The sequence below is a fragment of the Plecotus auritus genome, assembly GCF_963455305.1.
Source record: "Plecotus auritus genome assembly, chromosome: 7".
Lineage (NCBI taxonomy): Eukaryota > Metazoa > Chordata > Mammalia > Chiroptera > Vespertilionidae > Plecotus > Plecotus auritus.
In genome coordinates, this window is record NC_137774.1 from 78,635,709 (window position 1) to 78,654,014 (window position 18,306).

The 18,306-nt window shown below is 45.2% G+C and overlaps 1 protein-coding gene across 1 annotated transcript in view; it reads left to right on the forward strand.

Moving 5' to 3' along the window:
• Positions 1-5,771, forward strand: part of ATF7IP2 (activating transcription factor 7 interacting protein 2) — a gene marked incomplete at both ends in the record, with an annotated part of 68,309 nt that extends 62,538 nt beyond the window's left edge. The window contains 2 exons of the mRNA XM_080677450.1: positions 3,452-3,537; positions 5,358-5,771. Coding sequence (XP_080533576.1) covers positions 3,452-3,537; positions 5,358-5,771 — 500 coding nt within the window. The remainder of the gene's footprint in view (positions 1-3,451; positions 3,538-5,357) is intronic.
• Positions 5,772-18,306: the final 12,535 nt, after the last annotated feature.

Below are 18,306 nucleotides of genomic sequence, written 5' to 3' on the forward strand. Positions count from 1 at the left end.
AATGAATTAGGGGAAATATTTCAATATTGCTATTTGCCCTTTCTCTGTAATAGAATTGTCAGAGATTAAAGAAAATTAGTAAAATATATATGAAAATCTCCCTCCTGTCAGAATCTGAGGCACGCCGCAGGACCTAGAGTCAAGTCCCCGCCCACCACCCACATGCACTTCAAGAACGCAAGAGACGCAGACCCAGCAAGCCTCACCCCCTTCAAGCCCCTCTGGGCGGTGGGTGCAGCCTCAGGTCCCCTGGCCCAGCACCAGGCGTGGGGTGCGGCCTGAGGTCCCCTGTCCAGCCCTGCTGGGTGGGGGACGCAGTCTTATTTCTCCTGGGGTGGCGGGCCTTGCCCCATCCAGGCTCCATGCAGTCTCAGGTCCCTGCTGTTTGGTCGTGATGTTACGGCATCCCTGCTGATTTGCATATTCCTCTATTATATGTATAGACATTTTATCCATTCAATCTGAAAGATATCTGGGTTGTTTGAGGCTACTATCAATCTCTTTTCTACCTATGGTATACACGTTTAACTCCTAACCTATAACAATAGTGGTTGTGAGAGGATTTTAGTGCATGAAAACAAATCCAACAAAAGGCACTGGAGCAAAAAAGGAGTGACTTTAATCAAATAACAGTTTGAAAACTAGGAAGACAAAGCCTCTGGTATCAACCAAAAGCACTCTTCAAAGACAAAGGCTAGGCCATTTTTTATGGAAACCTTCTCATCCATAGTTCCCATATTTGCCTGCTTCATGTAAATGAGGTTTCCAAATTATACTGTTTGGATTGGTTAGCATAAATTCAAATAAGGGCACATTTTGTATAGTTCCAATTGATTGGGGCTGGTCATAGTCTATTGGTTGGATAATAACATGGCAGTCTTACCTAACAATAGACAAATATTTAAATTGACTGTACCTCCGCTATGCCTATAGCCAATCAGAGTGAGTATGCAAATTAACCCAACAAAGATGGCAGTTAATTTGCATACATAGGCGCCCAGCGCCTGGGTCCCGGGAACATCTTGGCACCCAGGTCACTCTGAGGTAGGCCCTGCGTGGGCCCTGAGCAGCCTGGGAAGGGCCAAGCCTGCGATCAGAGCTGAGGGGGCAGGGGCGGAACCAGCGATCGTAGGGATCTGGGGAGCCCCTGCCCAGGCCTAAAGCCTCGGTCAGAGGCTTTAGGCCTGGGCAGACCTGGGCAGGGGCGGAGCCGGCGATTGGAGGGAGCTGGGGGGCCCCTGCCCAGGCCTAAAGCTTTGGCCAGAGGCTTTAGGCCTGGGCAGGGCCCATCCGGCGATTGGTGTGAACTACAGAGGAAACACCTTTTCTGATTGCTCATTGGCTAAGCTTCCTGTATGCCACTGGTAATATTCTTAGTAACTTGGGTAATAAGAATCCAAAAGGGTGATCGTGATCTAGGGTTTTTCCATCACACTTATGGAGAAAAAAAAAGGTCTGCTGCTGGAGGGCTAAGAAATGTCATATCCTGCCCTAGCCGGTTTGTCTCAGTGGATAATGCCTAGGCTTGCCAACCGCAGGGTCTGGGTTCGAATCTGATCAAGGGCACGTACCTAGGTTGCAGGCTCCTCCCTGGCTGGGGCCCAGGTCAGGGCTCATGCAGGAGGCAAGCAATCAAAGTGTTCCTCTCACTTTGATGTTTCTCTCTGTCTTTCCCTTTCTCTTCCACATTCTCTAAAAGTCAATGGAAACATATCCTCAGGTGAGGATAAAAAAAAAAAATGTCATATCCTATGAAAGACACATCTTGAAAATGCCTAAAGAAAGTTGTCATTTTTTCATGGTGAAGGGACTGAAGTCCGTGTTGATGAAAACACCTTGGTGGCTGTGGTGACTGGCAGTGGCTGCAGCAGCGGGGTGATGGGGCTGGTGCTTTCCCCTGATCAGCCAGGTTGCCTCCCACAAAGGGAGGCCAGACTGTGGATTAGGCCCGCTAGCGGGCCTAAGCCATCAGTAGGATGTCCCCTGAGGGCTCCCAGTATGTGAGAGGGGGCAGGTTGGGCTGAGGGACCCTCCCATCCTCAGTGCACGAATTTTGTGCACCAGGCCCCTAGTCCTATATAATAAAACCCTAATATGCAAATCGACCAAACAGTGGAACGACCAGTCACTATGATGCACACTGACCACCAGAGAGACAGGTGGGGCTCTGCTCAGCCATAAGCCAGGCTGACGGCTGGGAATACAGTGGCTGTGGTGGAAGCCTCTCCCGCCTCCTCAGCAGCACCGAGGGCTCTGGGCTGCCTGAGCGATGTCTTGACTGCCAGCTTATGCCCGCTCCCCTGTGGGGGGGAGTTGGCAGGTGGACATCCCCCAAGGGGTCCCGGACTGTGAGAGGGTGCAAGCTGGGCTGAGGGCCCCCCCCCCCACCCCCTGAGTGCATGATTTTTTTGTATGAAATTGTACACTTGAATATTTAAAGGTTATTTGTGTCAGCTCTTGTGTGGTGATTACCCTACAAATTAATTAGAACTAGATTTGTGAAATCATAAACAGTTTAAAAAGTTTGTACAGACTCCTGCAATTATAATCACAAAGTCATTACCTCTTCCAAAAAGTTTTTTAGCATAGTAAATAAAGTGACTAATAAATTTGAATCACAGTGCAGACCCTTAATTATCCTTGTCCATAACAAAATATTTATTTCAATTAGAGGAGATTCATTGAGTATATTAAACAGTATATCATTGCACACACAATGGATCCAAAATGAATTTTTACTGCTTATTAGTTATGTTCAAATTTCTTAAATGTTTAGAAGTTAGCATTCTACCCAGCCCTAACTTTCCAAGATGAAACCCCTTTTCTTACCATCCTCATACTGTCCCTAGTTGTTTTCAAACCATTCTTGCACCTGTTAACCCCTCTTTCTTTCCTCATCCACATTTTCCCTATTTTCCTTTTCTTTCTTCTCAATGTCTCTCTCCTACTCTCCCTTCTGTCCCTCCCTCCTTCCCCTTCCCTTTTTGCAGTCCACAATTCCCATCTAAGTAATTCCCTTTAGGCAAACACAGAACTCAGCAGTAGAGATTCCTTCAATCCCAGCCTGCATGATTTTTCCCAGGACTGTGTGTATCGCATATTCAAGCAGGATTGTAAATACCTCTGTGTTTGCAAATATCCTTGTTAACCTAACAAAGCAGAATCCACCTCTGGGACCACTGAGCAGGGAGCCGTCTCCATGTGTAATTTTTCCTGGTTACCAGTTACATAATGACTTAACTATTTACCTTAAGTGGGGAACTTCTCACATTAAAGGAAAATTCTCTATTTGGTAACTTTGTATCTTGACATTTTATCAAAAGTTTTTCTTCACAGTTTTATAATTTTAGTTCACATTTAATTATCACGGTGTAAACTGTTCTTTGCTTAAAGGCTAAGGGATTGAATGTCACAGATGAATTTCACTTTTTAAATCTTGTGTTGTTCACAGAAAATTCAGTATCCATGCTGGAATCATATATGAAATCTGTTTCAATCTCAAAAGAGACAACCCCAGTGGCCCAAAATGAAACCCAGGTACTGATATGAAATGCTCTGAAAGGGGTAGTCATTCCAAATTGAGTGGAAATGGAAGTGCCCATTTTACTCATGAAGAAATATTTTGGTTACATTTAGCTTAGAAAGCACTTAATGTCCTTTTGTAAATGTGCTGTTGTACCCGGTCAATGTGGCTTGGTGGTTGAGTGCTGACCTATGAACTAGATCATAATTCAATTCCCAGTCGGGCACCTGCTTGGGTTTTGGGCTCTATCATCGATGGGGGTGTGTGTGTAGGAGGCAGCCAATCAATGATTTTTCTTTCATCATTGATTTTTTTATCTCCCTCTCTGAGAGCAATCCTATGTAATAAAGAGGTAATATGCAAATTGACCATCACGCCCTCACAAGGTGGCTTCCTATGACCAGGCTGCCAGGGGGGTTAGTGAGGGACAACTAAACGACTGAACAAGCAGGCTGTGTGGGGTGACCAGGCTGGTGGGGGTGGGGGGTCAGTTAGGGGCAACCAGGCCAGCGGGGTGGCGGGGGGGAGGCAGTTGGGGGCAACCAGGCAGGTAGGTAGGCAGGTGAGTGATTAGGAGCCAGGGGTCCTGGATTGTGAGAGGGTGCAGGCTGGGCTGAGGGGGACCCCCCCCCCTTCCCCGTGCACAAATTTTGTACACCAGCCCTCTAGTAAAAATATATTTAAAATAAAAATAAATGTTCTATTGTGAGTGTACTTACACAATTCAAATAATTTTCATTGAATTTTCTAGAAGCTACAAAAATTAAAACAAATACATTATTTTACTCAACAAGTTTGAAAAGATTTTTAAGAGTTGCTGACAGTGGAGGGAAATGAGTGTTTTCATACACTCACACTTTTTGTGTAAGTTAGCACAGTGTTTGGAAATAATATGGAATGTTATCCAGAATGTCTGGAACCTAACCCATTCTGATTAATGTGATATTCCAGAGTGTAGAAGTCTAAAATGTCAAAAAAACTTAACCTTAAAAGAACTGGATCCAACCTTACATATTCTCAAAGCATCCTTTTGTTCTTATCCTATATAATAAAAGCCTAGGTGGCGCCACACCCTCGTGCAACTTCATCACAAGATGGCCATCAGGGGAGGGCAGTTGGGGGCCATCGGGCTGGCAGGCAGAAGTGGTTAGGAGCAATCAGGCAGGTAGTCAGGTGAGCAGTTAGGAGCCAGCAGTCTCGAATTGTGAGAGGGATGTCTGACTGCTGGTTTAGGCCCGATCCTTGCGGGATCGGGCCTAAACCAGCAGTCGGACATCCCCCGAGGGGTCCCAGATTGGAGAGGGTGCAGGCCAGGCTGAGGGACACCCCCCCCCCCCAGTGCAAGAATTTCATGCACCAGGCCTCTAGACGATATATATAAAAGTTTAAGCAACCAGCCAACTGTTCAACCGCCGACTGGTAGCTCTGGCACACACTGACCACCAGGGGGTAGACGCTCAATGCAAGAGCTGCGGTGACTTGGCAGCTGCGGTTGTTGGGTGATGCACCCAGAACCAGAGAGGAGGGAGCCTGATTCCGGGGTGTGTCACCCAAGAACCGCCCTTTCACAATCCAGGACCCCTCAGGGGATGTCGGAGAGCCGATTTTGGCCCAATACCTGCAGGCCAGGCTGAAGGACCCACTGGTGCACGAATCTGCAGGGGAGTGCAGTTGGGGGCCATCAGGCCAGCAGGGGAATGCACTGGACCTCTAGTGATTTTTATAAATGGATTGAGGAATGGGAAATAATATGTTGTAGAACTGCAGTTGACCACTTTAAAATAATTAGAACCCACCAATTCAGCTCACAGAACTTTTCATAAATGTGTTTCAGATTCTTGAGTCCTTTGAGCATCTGCCACCTCTCCCAGCACCACCACAATCACAACTGGAACTGGTAGACAAACTTCGAGACACACTTCCTCCCCAGAAGACTGAGCTCAAAGTGAAACGGGTGCTGAGACCCAGGGGCATTGCCCTGACTTGGAACATTGCCAAGATCAATCCTAAGTGTGCTCCTGTGGAAAGCTACCACCTCTTCCTGTGCCATGAGAACCCTGGTATTAAGTTAATTTGGAGGAAAGTTGGAGAAATTAAAGCTTTACCACTCCCAATGGCCTGTACTTTATCTCAGTTTTTAGCTTCCAACCGATATTATTTTGCACTCCAATCAAAAGACATTTTTGGGCGATACGGACCATTTTGTGATATAAAAGCTATCCCTGGATTTTCTGACATTCTTAAGTAAAAGAAAAGACTTCAATAATTATATATTGTACTACATTTTGTTTTGTTTTTTTCATATTTAAGTTTTATTTACAATGTTCTTCTAACACTATTTGCTATCTTAAGGGCCAGTTAAGATTGTGAACCCTTTGTGTAGGGACATTCCTCTTCCCTATGTCATAATGGCCTCTAGTTTCATGAATTTCTGATTCAATAAGTACTTCCCATGGATATGTTCCAAAACATACACTATCATGGATCCATGTCATTAAGCTGTGCTGGGTACAGTACTTTTGGTGATGATGGAGCTGCTGCTGTCAGAAACCCTAGGATGCAAGCAGGCATTATTTCCTCTGTTAACAGCCAGCTTCTGGTGACCTGCTTGTAGTCGGTATAGGTACAGGGAAAGTCAGCTCTTTATTGAGGACAGATCATCCCTGGGGTGCATCTCCACCAAGATTTTATGAAAATAAATGTCTTTGCGTTCTTTTGAAATTCTAAGGGCTAATAGTTTGTGTCCCTCCCTCTTTTTTTCTTATATAAATCATTTGGGGAAATAGTCTGGAGATTTTCCTTAAATCTGTATACTTACATGTATATAATAAAATTAGTTAAGCATTGTGTGCTGTGTACACAAAACATAGAGTATCTTTTATAAAAACATTATCCAACCCACTATTTCAGTTGAGGAAAATGGAATTGTCTGCCTTAGATTCAAGGCTTTAATTTGCTGATTCCCTGTTGCTACCCGTATTTGCTCATTCCTGGTTGCCATTATTACTTGAAGAAAGGACATAACAATTGAGACTTCAGCAGATGTGTCCTGTGCAGATCTCTACCTGAGGGAGCACCTAGGTGAAGCTGCGACCAGCATATGTAGCCCAGCGAACTCAACAAGTGAACAGACTTGTAAGTACAAGTTAACGTCCATTGGGACAAACGGTGGTATGCGAGGAAACAGAAAACTGTTAGTGTGAAAGTCTGTTGACTTTCCTGGTACCTAGTGAACGTTAAGGCCTCAGCGGGGCTGAGATTTTAAAAACTGAACAGGAAATAGTTTTCCTTGGTATTCTGTGAATGCCTTTACATTTTCAGTCATAAATAAAGCTGTTATTTTAAAGTCTCCTGTGTTTTTTTCCCTTCTCAAACATTACAACTGTCGGAGCCAGATTCTGAACTGGGTTGAATGAGACAAGTTGCCCCCTGTGAGGTTCCATTTCCGACGTACAGCAATGGAGGGCATCCTGCAGCACAGGACAACGGTTTCACTTTGGGGAGGATTGTCTCCTTGGGTTGACGAAGAGTAATGTTCACTTGCTAAGGAAACCAAAAGACAACACAATAAACAAGATTTGGGTCTGCATCACCAGAATGAAAGTACATCTTCAGCTGGCAAATCTGCATGTTGATAGGCACAGTCTTAAGCAAAAGAACTTGCACAATAATAGGATGAAGGAGGAAAGCTGACAGCAAGCATCTTGGACATAGCTCAAAAGACAATGTTTCTTACCTTTTGGAGGGGCAAGATTCTATACTTACCTATTAGTGACACCAGAAGAGAGCCAGTCTAAGGACAATAAAGGTCCAGTACGTAATCCAGGGAGCAAACACCTTACCCACCCTGCAAAACACTGTACTTTTGGTGGGAAAACATTATGCCTCCTTTAAGCAGTAGGAACCAAATTCCAATGAAACAAATTCAATACAGTGAGAAAAGGCTATGGGGTGACTTGTGGAATCCCTAGGGAACTGAGAGGCCCAGGCTTGGAGAATAGGCAGGAGGAAAAATACTTTGCAACAAATCCATGAAGTTTCAAAACAGACAGTTAATGTAATTCATATTCTACCACATAATGATATGTTAAGACACTTGTCCATTTTTAAAATGGGGAAACGGGCCCAGAGAGCTTAGATGGCTTGTCGAAGTCATAGACCCAGCCCATTCAATCTAAGCACCATGGTCCTGCATTCCCACTATATTCACCACTCTACATTCCTGGAGACTGGACAGGTGCAACAGGAAGAATTCACTGCTGTCCTGGCTGCCATGTGGCTCCACAATCAAAACCTGATACACATCTGATGGGCTTATCCCAGGGCAGATGTGGAAGCTGCCAGGTGAACAAGAAGGCAAACCTCTGGCATTTTTGGTCAATGAGGGATGCACTCTACTGCCTTTGACCCACATAAGACAGGTGTGGTCACTTTGTATTGTGTCCATGTCGCTAGGCTAAAACCTTTCCCAAGAAGTCCTTCCCTGGCTGGTTCAAGATTAGCATGGGCCACGAGACACTGCGTGAGATTCAGAATCAGAATGAAACCGCAGTCTCATTTTATGTCCCTATGGTGGATAAAGGGCATCAGCACGGCATCTTGTACCCACTTGAACTGCTGGCTCATGGACCTGCAGCTCCTGCATCTTTGCCCAGAGCCACCTCTGCTTGTCCAAGTACAGAGTATCTATGCATGCTGCTCTGTGCTCTTCCTGTAGGCCTGTGAGTCCCATGGTTTCAAGGTCAGATGTCGTGACACAGTCACACTTCAGGTTTGTTTTCGCTCTTATCCACATCCATTCTTCCTTCACCACTGCCACCTGGCTGACCTCTAGTGACTCCTGGCTCAATACTAGACTCAGCACAGTTTGCATAGCCTTCTCCACCCGCTCTGCCACACTGGGCCAAGTCTAGCCCTCTAGTAGATTCCTTGTTCTACATCTTCGATGGCTCCCTCACTGAGACCGTGGGTGTCCTCAGGCAGAGGAAGAGCAGCCTCACTCTGGAGGGTTGAGTATGGCCCTAGCTTGTCCCACTGTCCTACAGAGGGAGATGTTTCATACCTTGTTCCCACAGGGTATTAATATAGACAAGGGGCATGACACTAAACACATAGACCAAAGTAAAGCCATACTAAAGTCTGCTGCATGCCTCCAGATGCAAAACTTGGTTAATCAGTCATGAGATCAAATCACAAGGAACTTACAAAACTACTTTAAAGTTTCCTATTAATAGCTTGCTCATACCACAAACACTCATACTATAAAAGAAAATATACCTTTTAAAAGTTAAACCCAGCCCTAACCAGTTTGGCTCAGTGGATAGAGCGTCGGCCTGTGGACTGAAGGGTCCCAGGTTTGATTCCGGTCAAGGACATGTACCTTGGTTGTAGGCACATCCCCAGTACGGGGTGTGCAGGAGGCAGCCGATCAATGTTTCTAACTCTCTATCCCTCTCCTTTCCTCTCTCTAAAAAATCAATATATATTTTTTAAAAAGTTAAACCCAACTATTTTTTCCACTCTCTTCCCATTCTATAATTTTTCATAGGTGCTACAAACAGATACAAGCTTAACCTCTAGAGAAGGTTGAGGTCTCTCCCTCTCACTAGTGAGAAGAGACTAGGACTCTGTCTGTAAAGTGGCTTTTCTTGCTTGTACTCTGCTCAGTGTTCTTGCTGCCTTATTTCAAGGTTCATTCTTAAATTCTTTCCTGCATGAAGCCAAGAACCATCTTGGTTCTGAGGTTGAGTCCCCATCAGGGACTCACCCCTCCGAAATCAGTATGAACTTCACAAACAGACCCTTGTGTCTGAAAGCTACTTCCAACGCTTAACTGTAATTCAGGCAACCCATTTCATCTCTCTGGGCCTCCTTTGTGCTACCTCCTATATTTTGTAATAGGCTCCCTCCCACCCTTCCCTCTTCCTCTCTGCTTGCTTAACTGGTTCTGCTGGATGAGACCAAGAACCCTGATAGATATGGTGCTATAGTAGGCAGACAGGCATGAACAGAGCAAGACAATAGGCCAGGTACAGAATGTCACCAGGGCAGAAAGCGCCTAGCAATGGATACCTAGCAACAAGAAGAACTAGGAGGGTAAGTGTTAGAAATTAAGTATTGTTAATTAGGACCTTTCCCCTGAGGCATCCTTTCCACAGAACTGCTCCAGTCATGCAGGTCAGATCCTCCCACTGACCTTTTCTCCACTGGCATGTAGTTAGTCATGTGGTAGGACTTCCCCTCCTCTCCCCTATTCCCCCCCCACTCCCCCCAACTCCCTTAGAGAAAAACAAGGGGGCTGGAGAAAAGCCCCATCTGACTTCCATACTGCCAGGGTTCTTGATCCAGCATCTAGAATGGTTCAGGAATCTGGAGAAGGGCTGTGTATAAATTATTAAAGAGTCCAGAGATGAAATATAATTTTGGAAGGCGTTATGGGGAGCCAGAGAAGACTTAGCTAAAGAAACCAAGTTCTCTCTTGTCTCAGGACCCCTTGCTTTTTATTAACACAAATTGTCCTAAGGCAAGGTAGATATACACTTCAAAGGCCAGGGTTTGGTACACAGAATCCATTGTCAGATTGGTGAATTGCCTATGGTTGTTCAGGTGTTTAGCCAGTAGGAGGCAATAACATGTAGATTAAAATACCCTTAGCTGTCTGGCAATCATTCATGCATCCCTTTCAGGTTTGGGGAAATGCCCTCAGCCATCTCCAGATGATCCAGCCCTGCTGACATGCTGGAATTGGCTTCCGGCACATACTAGGACAGGAGACAACAGGACACATCACCATAGGTCATCTAGAAGAAAACAGTTAACCCCCTCCAAGGGGTTAAAAGGAGCCCTGACACAGACCAATCAGTGAGACCATGACCCTGAAAGGACACACCTGGAAAGCTGATGAATATTCTATTGAGATCCTCCCGGGGACCTCCCCTAAAAATCCCCACCCTTAAAAGCCCTTAGGATGGAGGACTGATCACAGCTCTCTCTATGGAGCATGCAGGAGCCTTTCCCCACCTCCTTCCCACAAGCCTGTTTTCCTTGCCTTTCTCATTCTCCTAAGCTCCAAGGAAACTTTTGCCTCTGTAACTTGTTCCCCAAGCCCATGCATCCCAGCTGGCTCACTTCTTCTATGGCTCACTTCTACCTCTGTGATTTTCTAAATAAACTTTCTCTTATAGTTTGAGTCTTGGCTCTGAATTCTTTCTTAGCCAGAACTCAAGTACTAAGGGTGCTGAACTGAGGTCCAATTGCCAGTAACATTCTACTTCCATTTCACTGTGAACAGGGCCATTGTCAGAAATTGTTGAGATAACATACTTAGGACAAAGCAAGTCCTTATTAGTAAACAAGAGGCCCAATGCACAAAATTCGTGCAAGAGTAGGCCTTCCTTCCCCCGGCGGCCAACACTGGCTTCCCTCTGGCACCTGGGACCCTGGCTTCCTTCCAGCTGCCAGCAGGCACCCAGGACCCAAGCTTCCCTTGCAGTCCTGGCTTCATCTGGAAGGTCATCTGGTCTAATTAGCATATTATACTTTTATTATTATAGATGGTAGAAAGCTAAAAATAAAACCTTTACTAAGGGATAGGGGAATTAGAAATACCTTGTTTCCTGGGTAGTTGCTAATTTACTGGAGCAAGATGGTCAGCAGGAGATGGCATGTCACTCAGAGTTGGCCATGGACACAGAAGAAAATTATTTTTTAATTCACCATATGTGATACATTCCCAGTATGAAGATAGAGGCAGAGATTGGAGTCATGCAGCCACAAGGCAAGGAAAACAGGAGCCATCAGAAGCTGGAACAGGTAACAAAGAATCCTCCCATAGAGCCTTTGGAGAGAGCACAGACAGCCTTGCCAAATATCTTATGGCCAAAAAGGGGTCACATGCTAACCTGACTAGCTCAGGGAAGGCCTGAAAGGTGGCCTTGCAAACTTCAGAGACCTAAAGTAACCACAAAGGATGGTCTGAAATTAAAACTTTTTTAAAACTAAAAGCAGTTTATGGTGGGTAGTCATGTGCTAGACTGGTATCTTCCCTGACAAAGGGAAATCTTTACCTTAATTTAGCTGTCTATTGTCTCTTTGCATCTATGATAACACATTGTTGGAATGTCAAAGTAATTGTCCTTTTTCTGGACCCCTCAAAGCACAGGCACCACTCTGCAGAGACCACAAATCCCCTCATTTTCATTGAGATTGTTAACTGTTAACAATCCTACACCCATCTAAATAAAAGATGTGTCTATCATTTTACTTTTTATCCAATCCCAGAGGCTTCCCAGCTTTGCTTTCTCCTGCCTCCCTAAACTATCACAAATGGATTTTATGTAACCCACTTACATCTTCTGTTTTGATTGTAATGTATAAAATAAGGTGCAAAACTGCCATTCTCCAGAGCATTATCTCAACCCAATCCATGAGATTTTGCTTCCTAGTAATTGTTGACAGTTTAGCTCAAATAAACTCACAGAAATTCTTCAAAGGTTTGAATGTTTCTTATGTTGACAATCTTAAGGTTGGACTTCTAACCTCTAGAACTGTAAGAAGAAAATACATTTTTAAGTCACTCAGTTTGTGGTAATTTGTTACAGCAGCCATAGGAAAACTAATAAAGTCACTAGGATGGTGATTTGTTCGAAGCAATGACACTGGGTCCTTACCCAGTATGACATGGAGGTGAGTCCTCGTAGGTGCTCTTTGTCACATTGGCTGGGAGGTGGCTTTGTGTTAGGCAGTTAGACAAACATGAGCAGAGCAAGGACGATGGGCCAGTTACAGAAGGTTATGAGGGTGGAAAGCCCTAGGTGCCTAGCAAAAAAACAATTGTCTGGTGGGACTCCCGCCACAGGATGGCCTTTCCTCCCCTAGCACAGTGGTCGGCAAGAGCCAGGCCAAGAGGCGTTGTGAGAGTTTAAGAGTTTTATTACTTTGTCTCACAGCGGCTGAGACCAGTGTGTCGGTGTCAGCGGGGCAGACTAGGGGGAGCGGGATATTTATGTCTTTTGTAAAGGTCAGTCAGAGTAACCGCTCATTTGGACCAGGTGCAGGTGTGGCCGGGTGGAGGCAGTCCACTGGAAATTGGGTGAGGCGGTTTACTGCAAACTGAAGGCCGTTAATCATGAAACCTACAATGAGAATAACAGAAAAATCACCAGGAGTGGCAAGAGCTCCCAGCAGGACATAATGGAGCCCAAGAAAGTGTCTAACAGCACTGACCAATCAATGAGTGGAGACCCCCTGAAAGGACACACCCGGAAAACTGATAGTCCATTGAGATCTTCCCCTGGGACCTCCTCTAAAATCTCCATCCTTAAAACCCTGAGGACTGAGGGCATCTTTCCTGAGCCCTTCCCTGCAGGTGTGGAACCTTTCCCTTCCTCCCTTCTAAGCTTCCTTTACCTGGATAACTTGTTTCCCAAGCCCATTTCTTCTGTGAATTACTTCTGCCTCTGTGATTTTTTAAATAAATGTCCTCTTACAGTTTGAGTCTTGGCTCTGAAATTTTTCCTAGCCAGAACTCAAGTCCCGAGGTTGCTGAACCGAGGGCCGGTCTGCTCCCTGATACCTTGTGCTTTGGCCACATCCTGCCCAAGGAACAACACAGCATGCTCTACATCTGAACCCGGTGAAGCCAGTTCCACCCCAGAGCCCCCACCTTAACCTTTAAGCAGCCCTTAAAAACCCCAGTCCCTCATGGAGACAGGGCCGTTAGCTCTCTATAGCTCTGGGCCCCTTTCCTCCCTTGGAAAGTGAATAAGCCCTTTTTTGCTCAGTTATTCTTCTCTGTGAATTCTTTCACAACCTGCAACTTAAATGGAAGCAGCCAGCAGAGTCCACCTAACAAGACAAATTAACAGGAGGAAAAATCAAGGTTTTAATACATACACGTGGGGAACTCACACAAGCATGAAAATTCTTAAGACAATGAGACATTACTGGACAAGGGAGGGGGGTGGAATGGGTATTAGATTTCAGAAGAGAGAGTGGGCGATTTATAGGTAGTTGCTAGGTGATCAGAAACAATGGATGAGGGGTATCTAGCTACCAGGCACCTGCCTGAAGCCATCTATTTACCATACTTAATTCAAACGAGGCTAAGGGGAACATCCTAAGGTTGCCTTTCTGAAGCAGGTTTCTCTGAGTCTCTTGGGCAAGAAAGGGGGGAGGGTTAAAGGTTCTTTCTAAGTCTTGTTTCTTAATAAGCAGCTTAAAATAGATATCCCAGAAGGCAGCTTCAGGGTGGCAAAACTTTGCTTCCCTTCACCACCAATAAGAAAGACGCAAAGTCCCCCTCAGTCACCTTAAGGGGGCTTCCCTCAGGAAGCTGTGCCCAACATAACTGAGGCCTTATCTGGAAGTACCTGATAACAACCCAAGTGGCAAAAGCTCAGAGATAGACAAACGCATTTACACATTACCCATGACCACAAGTCCAGAGGAGGGAGGGAAAGAATTCAACTTGCAAAATAATAAGTAAAAAAGCCCTATAATTAGACAAATCCAGTTAAGTTCCTACCTTTCAGTCTCAGCAGATTGGGGGTGGGGAGGAGGCTGTAGTGCAACTACTTGGTTTTGGTGGGGGATCAGGATATGCCACCCCAAAACGTGCCGCTTTGGCATAAGGATTATGTTGAGCTGAAGGCAACTGAGATACAGAAGACCCAGGAAGAGCTCTCTGCCTTCCTCCTCTCAGGCTAGGGTAGCAACCATGCTTGGGTAAAAATTGCTGTTTAATATTTTAACCCTGCTGTTTGGCTTCTGTACTTATTTGCTTGCTAAAACAATAGAAAAGTTATTTTGATTTTCTGAACTTATGTATGCTATCCCAATCGATTGAATACTCCATTGATGGTGGTTTGAATATCCCATTGATTGTGATCTCACTGATTATTGAAGCACATTCTTCTGGGAACCAGGACAGCTCAGTTACCCTAAATTGTCTCAGTAGCTTCAGTTGACTCAGTGGTCCCAGAATCAGAACAGCACAATTACCCTAAATTTTCTCAGTAGCTACAGATAATGCATTCTGGTTAACTCAGTGGTCCCGGAATCTGGACGGCACAATTATTCTAAATTGCCTAGGTGGCCCCAAATAATGTGTTCCTGTTGATTCAGTGATCCATAGACCCAAAACTATAGATAACTAACTTGCTCAATTTTGCTTCTGTAACTGCTTTGTGCAAACCAAGTTCCTCATTCCAAACCCAAAGATGTAATTGATACCTTTGTGATATTCTGCATATAAACCAGATGTGGTGAAACTTTCGGGGCTGCGAGATCTTGAGCACTTTTGCCCCTCGTATGCTGCTGGCCTTTAATAAATGACTCCATAATTCGATCTCTTGAGGCTTCCTTTGTGAGATTCAGGGTACAGGGTACAATACAACACAGGTACATTTCCATAGAATGAGGGAGCTAGGAACAGCAGAAGGTCTATATTTACAAAATAAAGGGAAGGAAGCCCTTCATCGAGAAGGAGAAGAAGAAAACCCAGAGGGAATAGCAAAACAATAAGGAAAGAAGAGGGGAGTAACCAGTCCAAGGAAATAATGACCTATCAGAGGGGATATCAAGGCACAAAAATCTACAGCCTTTATAAACCGTGAGAACAGGGACTCAGTGGGACTCTTTCCCCCTCCCCACAGGGAGTCTGTACTTGTTCTTCAATAAGCCTCCACCTTTGCTATACCATCTTCTGTCCATGGATTCGTTCTTCGACTCCTGCAGACAAAGAATCCGGGGAACCATCCTGCCCAGGGGAACACTGGATGTTCCAGTCCAAAAATTCCATTTTCTAACGCAGGAGGAAAATGTTTTTCCTCCCCTACCATGGAAACTGAGTGGTGAAACTGTGTGGAGGTGAATAGCCCTACCCACTGGGATCAAGCATCCAAACTCACAGGCATTACAATGGATGGTAGGAGATTTTAACAGATTAGCTATTTAGATGGTGAAAAGAACAAAAATTAGTTAAAATTCAAACTGTCACTGCCGTCAGGTTAGTAAGAAACTAAGAAAATTCCCTGGCAAGTGGAATGGTAGTGTAAGACCCCCAGAGGGAGACCCTTACTCTATCTCACGGATCGACGGCAACCCCAATCATCCGCAGGAGGTGTCACTTGATGCAAACAGCAAGAGGCTTTATTCCAGCGCGCTGGGGCTCAACTCGTAACTCACATGAGCGAGGAGTCGAACCCCGAGCAGAAAGTCTTACAAGTATATATAGGCAAAAACCATACATCGGGGGGTTACACATGTGAGGGGGGAAGAGAGGACAAAGTTGCCAGGAAATTCCAACAGGGCTCATTAATAACATGTTTAATGACAGGGCCTAAGTTTTCAGTCAACAGTCCCATCCGGTAATCTCATGTCCTGCTTTTCTTATCTGTCAGAGCACTATTTGCTCTGTCTGCTCTTAGCTCAGTGCTGTTTCCTGGGACAGGTTTAAGGGTCTTGTTCCCATCACTGGCGAAGGGGGAAGACCTTGGAGATTTAAGATAAAACGGACAGCTGTAAAAAAAACTTACTCTTTCAGTTAGGGTTTGCTTTTTTTCCTGAAGCTCCATTTTCTATTGTTGCTTTTTAATCTCTGGAGTTAAGAAGTTCAGGATTTGCCCAGATAAGATAAACAAAATTCTTTACCTTTCAGTAGAAAATAATTACCAGTTAATTGCTCAGCCAGTGCTGATCAAAAGACAGCACCGGCTGAGCAATTAACTGCCAGGTGATAAAACTCAAGACTATTGTTAGCCCTAACCGGTTTGGCTCAGTGGATAGAGCGTCGGCCTGCGGACTGAAAGGTCCCAGGTTTGATTCCGGTCAAGGGCATGTACCTGGGTTGCTGGCACATCCCCAGTAGGGGGCGTGCAGGAGGCAGCTGATCGATGTCTCTCTCTCATCGATGTTTCTAACTTTCTATCCTTCTCTCTTCCTCTCTGTAAAAAATCAATAAAATGTATATATTTTTTTTTTTAAAAAAAGACTATTGTTAGGCCAGAATGGTGAGGGATTAGGAATTTATTCACCCAGTGATGGCAGTCAGCCGCTTTTAAAGGACTTTTTTTTCTGGGTGAGACTTCTTTATGCTTAGCAGGAGGGGAGATAATGTAATGTGGTCACCAAAAGTGAAATGTGGTCTCAGCAAAGGGAATGTCCATAGTGAAATGGCCTGAAAAGCCAGTTCCCAGGGGAAGGGGTAGCAATTCAATTATTTGATCAGAACTAACAACTATCTTCCCTAACCAAAGGTATCTAGGAACAGATGGTTTAAATCGCCTTGGGGAGACTGAAAATCCCTTGTCTTTCATTCATTTATTTATTTTTATTGTACAGAGAAACATCAATTTGTTGTTCCACTTATCTATGCATTCATTGGTTTCTCCTTGTATGTGCCCTGACTGGGGACTGGACCTGAAACTGAACAACCAGTGGGTCTGGCTGCCTGTCACTGCTTGAGCCAATTAAGCAGAGACTGGGATGAATCATATATGAACGTTTATTCCCATACTGCCAGGTATGGGAGAGCAGCAGGTCACTCACAAAAATCTGCTCTGCAGCCCCCATAAGCCAGCTGCTTATACAGGGTAGGACAAAGGTTACATGGTGAAATGTGCAAATGGGTATCTCAGGCATGGGGAAGTAGGCAATGCGGGCTGGGGCCGGACTCCATTGTTTGGGCATAAGGTTGTTCATCTTTCCATGATAATAGACAGTTCTTGAATGAGAATGGACTACATTCTAAGGTTGACTCCCAGGTCCAAGGTTGACTGCCAGGTCCCCGGGCGTACAACTTCCAACCAGGTTAGAATTTCCTTTCTTTAATCACAACAAGGCAATCACGGTTAACAGAGCATGAGTAATATTTCTTATAACTATAGCTATCCCCAATATTCTATTTTTCCCCTAACAAAACCTTGGTGTACTGGGATGACGCTCTAACCAACTGAGCTACCCAGGGCAAACTTCCTCATATTTTCCCCCTTGGGAAGAAAGACTTGAGCTTTCTCCCTGTCTCCTGTTTTGGTTACCTTTCTGCCTGGACAGAGTGGCTCAGTTGTTTGAGGGACATCCTGTGCACTGAAAGGTTGCCAGTTTGACTCCCTAATGTGGAGGGCAGGAAGGGACTAGACCTCGAGGTCTAGAGTCAGAGTAGAAAAATTTAAAACAACCACTTGGAAAGGTCAACCCCCGCAGGCACTATAGAACTCCCCGTTCCATAAATAAAAGAAATAGTTTCTGCCTGACCACCACTCCCCTACCTGCCAGAGGCATTACAGAGCTGTCTCTGTAACAAACAACCCATATAGGGAAAGGTCCAGTGTAGAACTTTCTCACTGCACGAGCGAACAATATTAGGAAAAGTCCAGGACAAAGGCGTCCCACATTCGCGGGTCATTCAAAGGGGCCAATCAGGGAATGCCAGGCCAACGGTTATAGAGGGAAGGGGTATAAAGGAAGGGACTGCCCCTTTCAACGGCGCTCTCGCCACGGCACTTGCCTGCTGCTGCGTCAGCTACGGCGGGGCCCAGATTCGAATCTGCAATAAACTTTTTCCCTGTTTGATCCAATTGGTCTCGGTGGTCTATCTCCGGGGGACGCGCTCCGTTACACCTGTTAGAGTATATTTCTGGGCTGTGGGTTCTGTCCCCAGGATGGCCACATGCAGAAGACAACCAATCAATGTTTCTTTCTCTCTCCCTCCCTTCTTTTCCTTGTTGCATACTCCAGTGGTCAGCAAACCGCGGCTTGCGAGCCACATGCGGCTCATGAGCTGT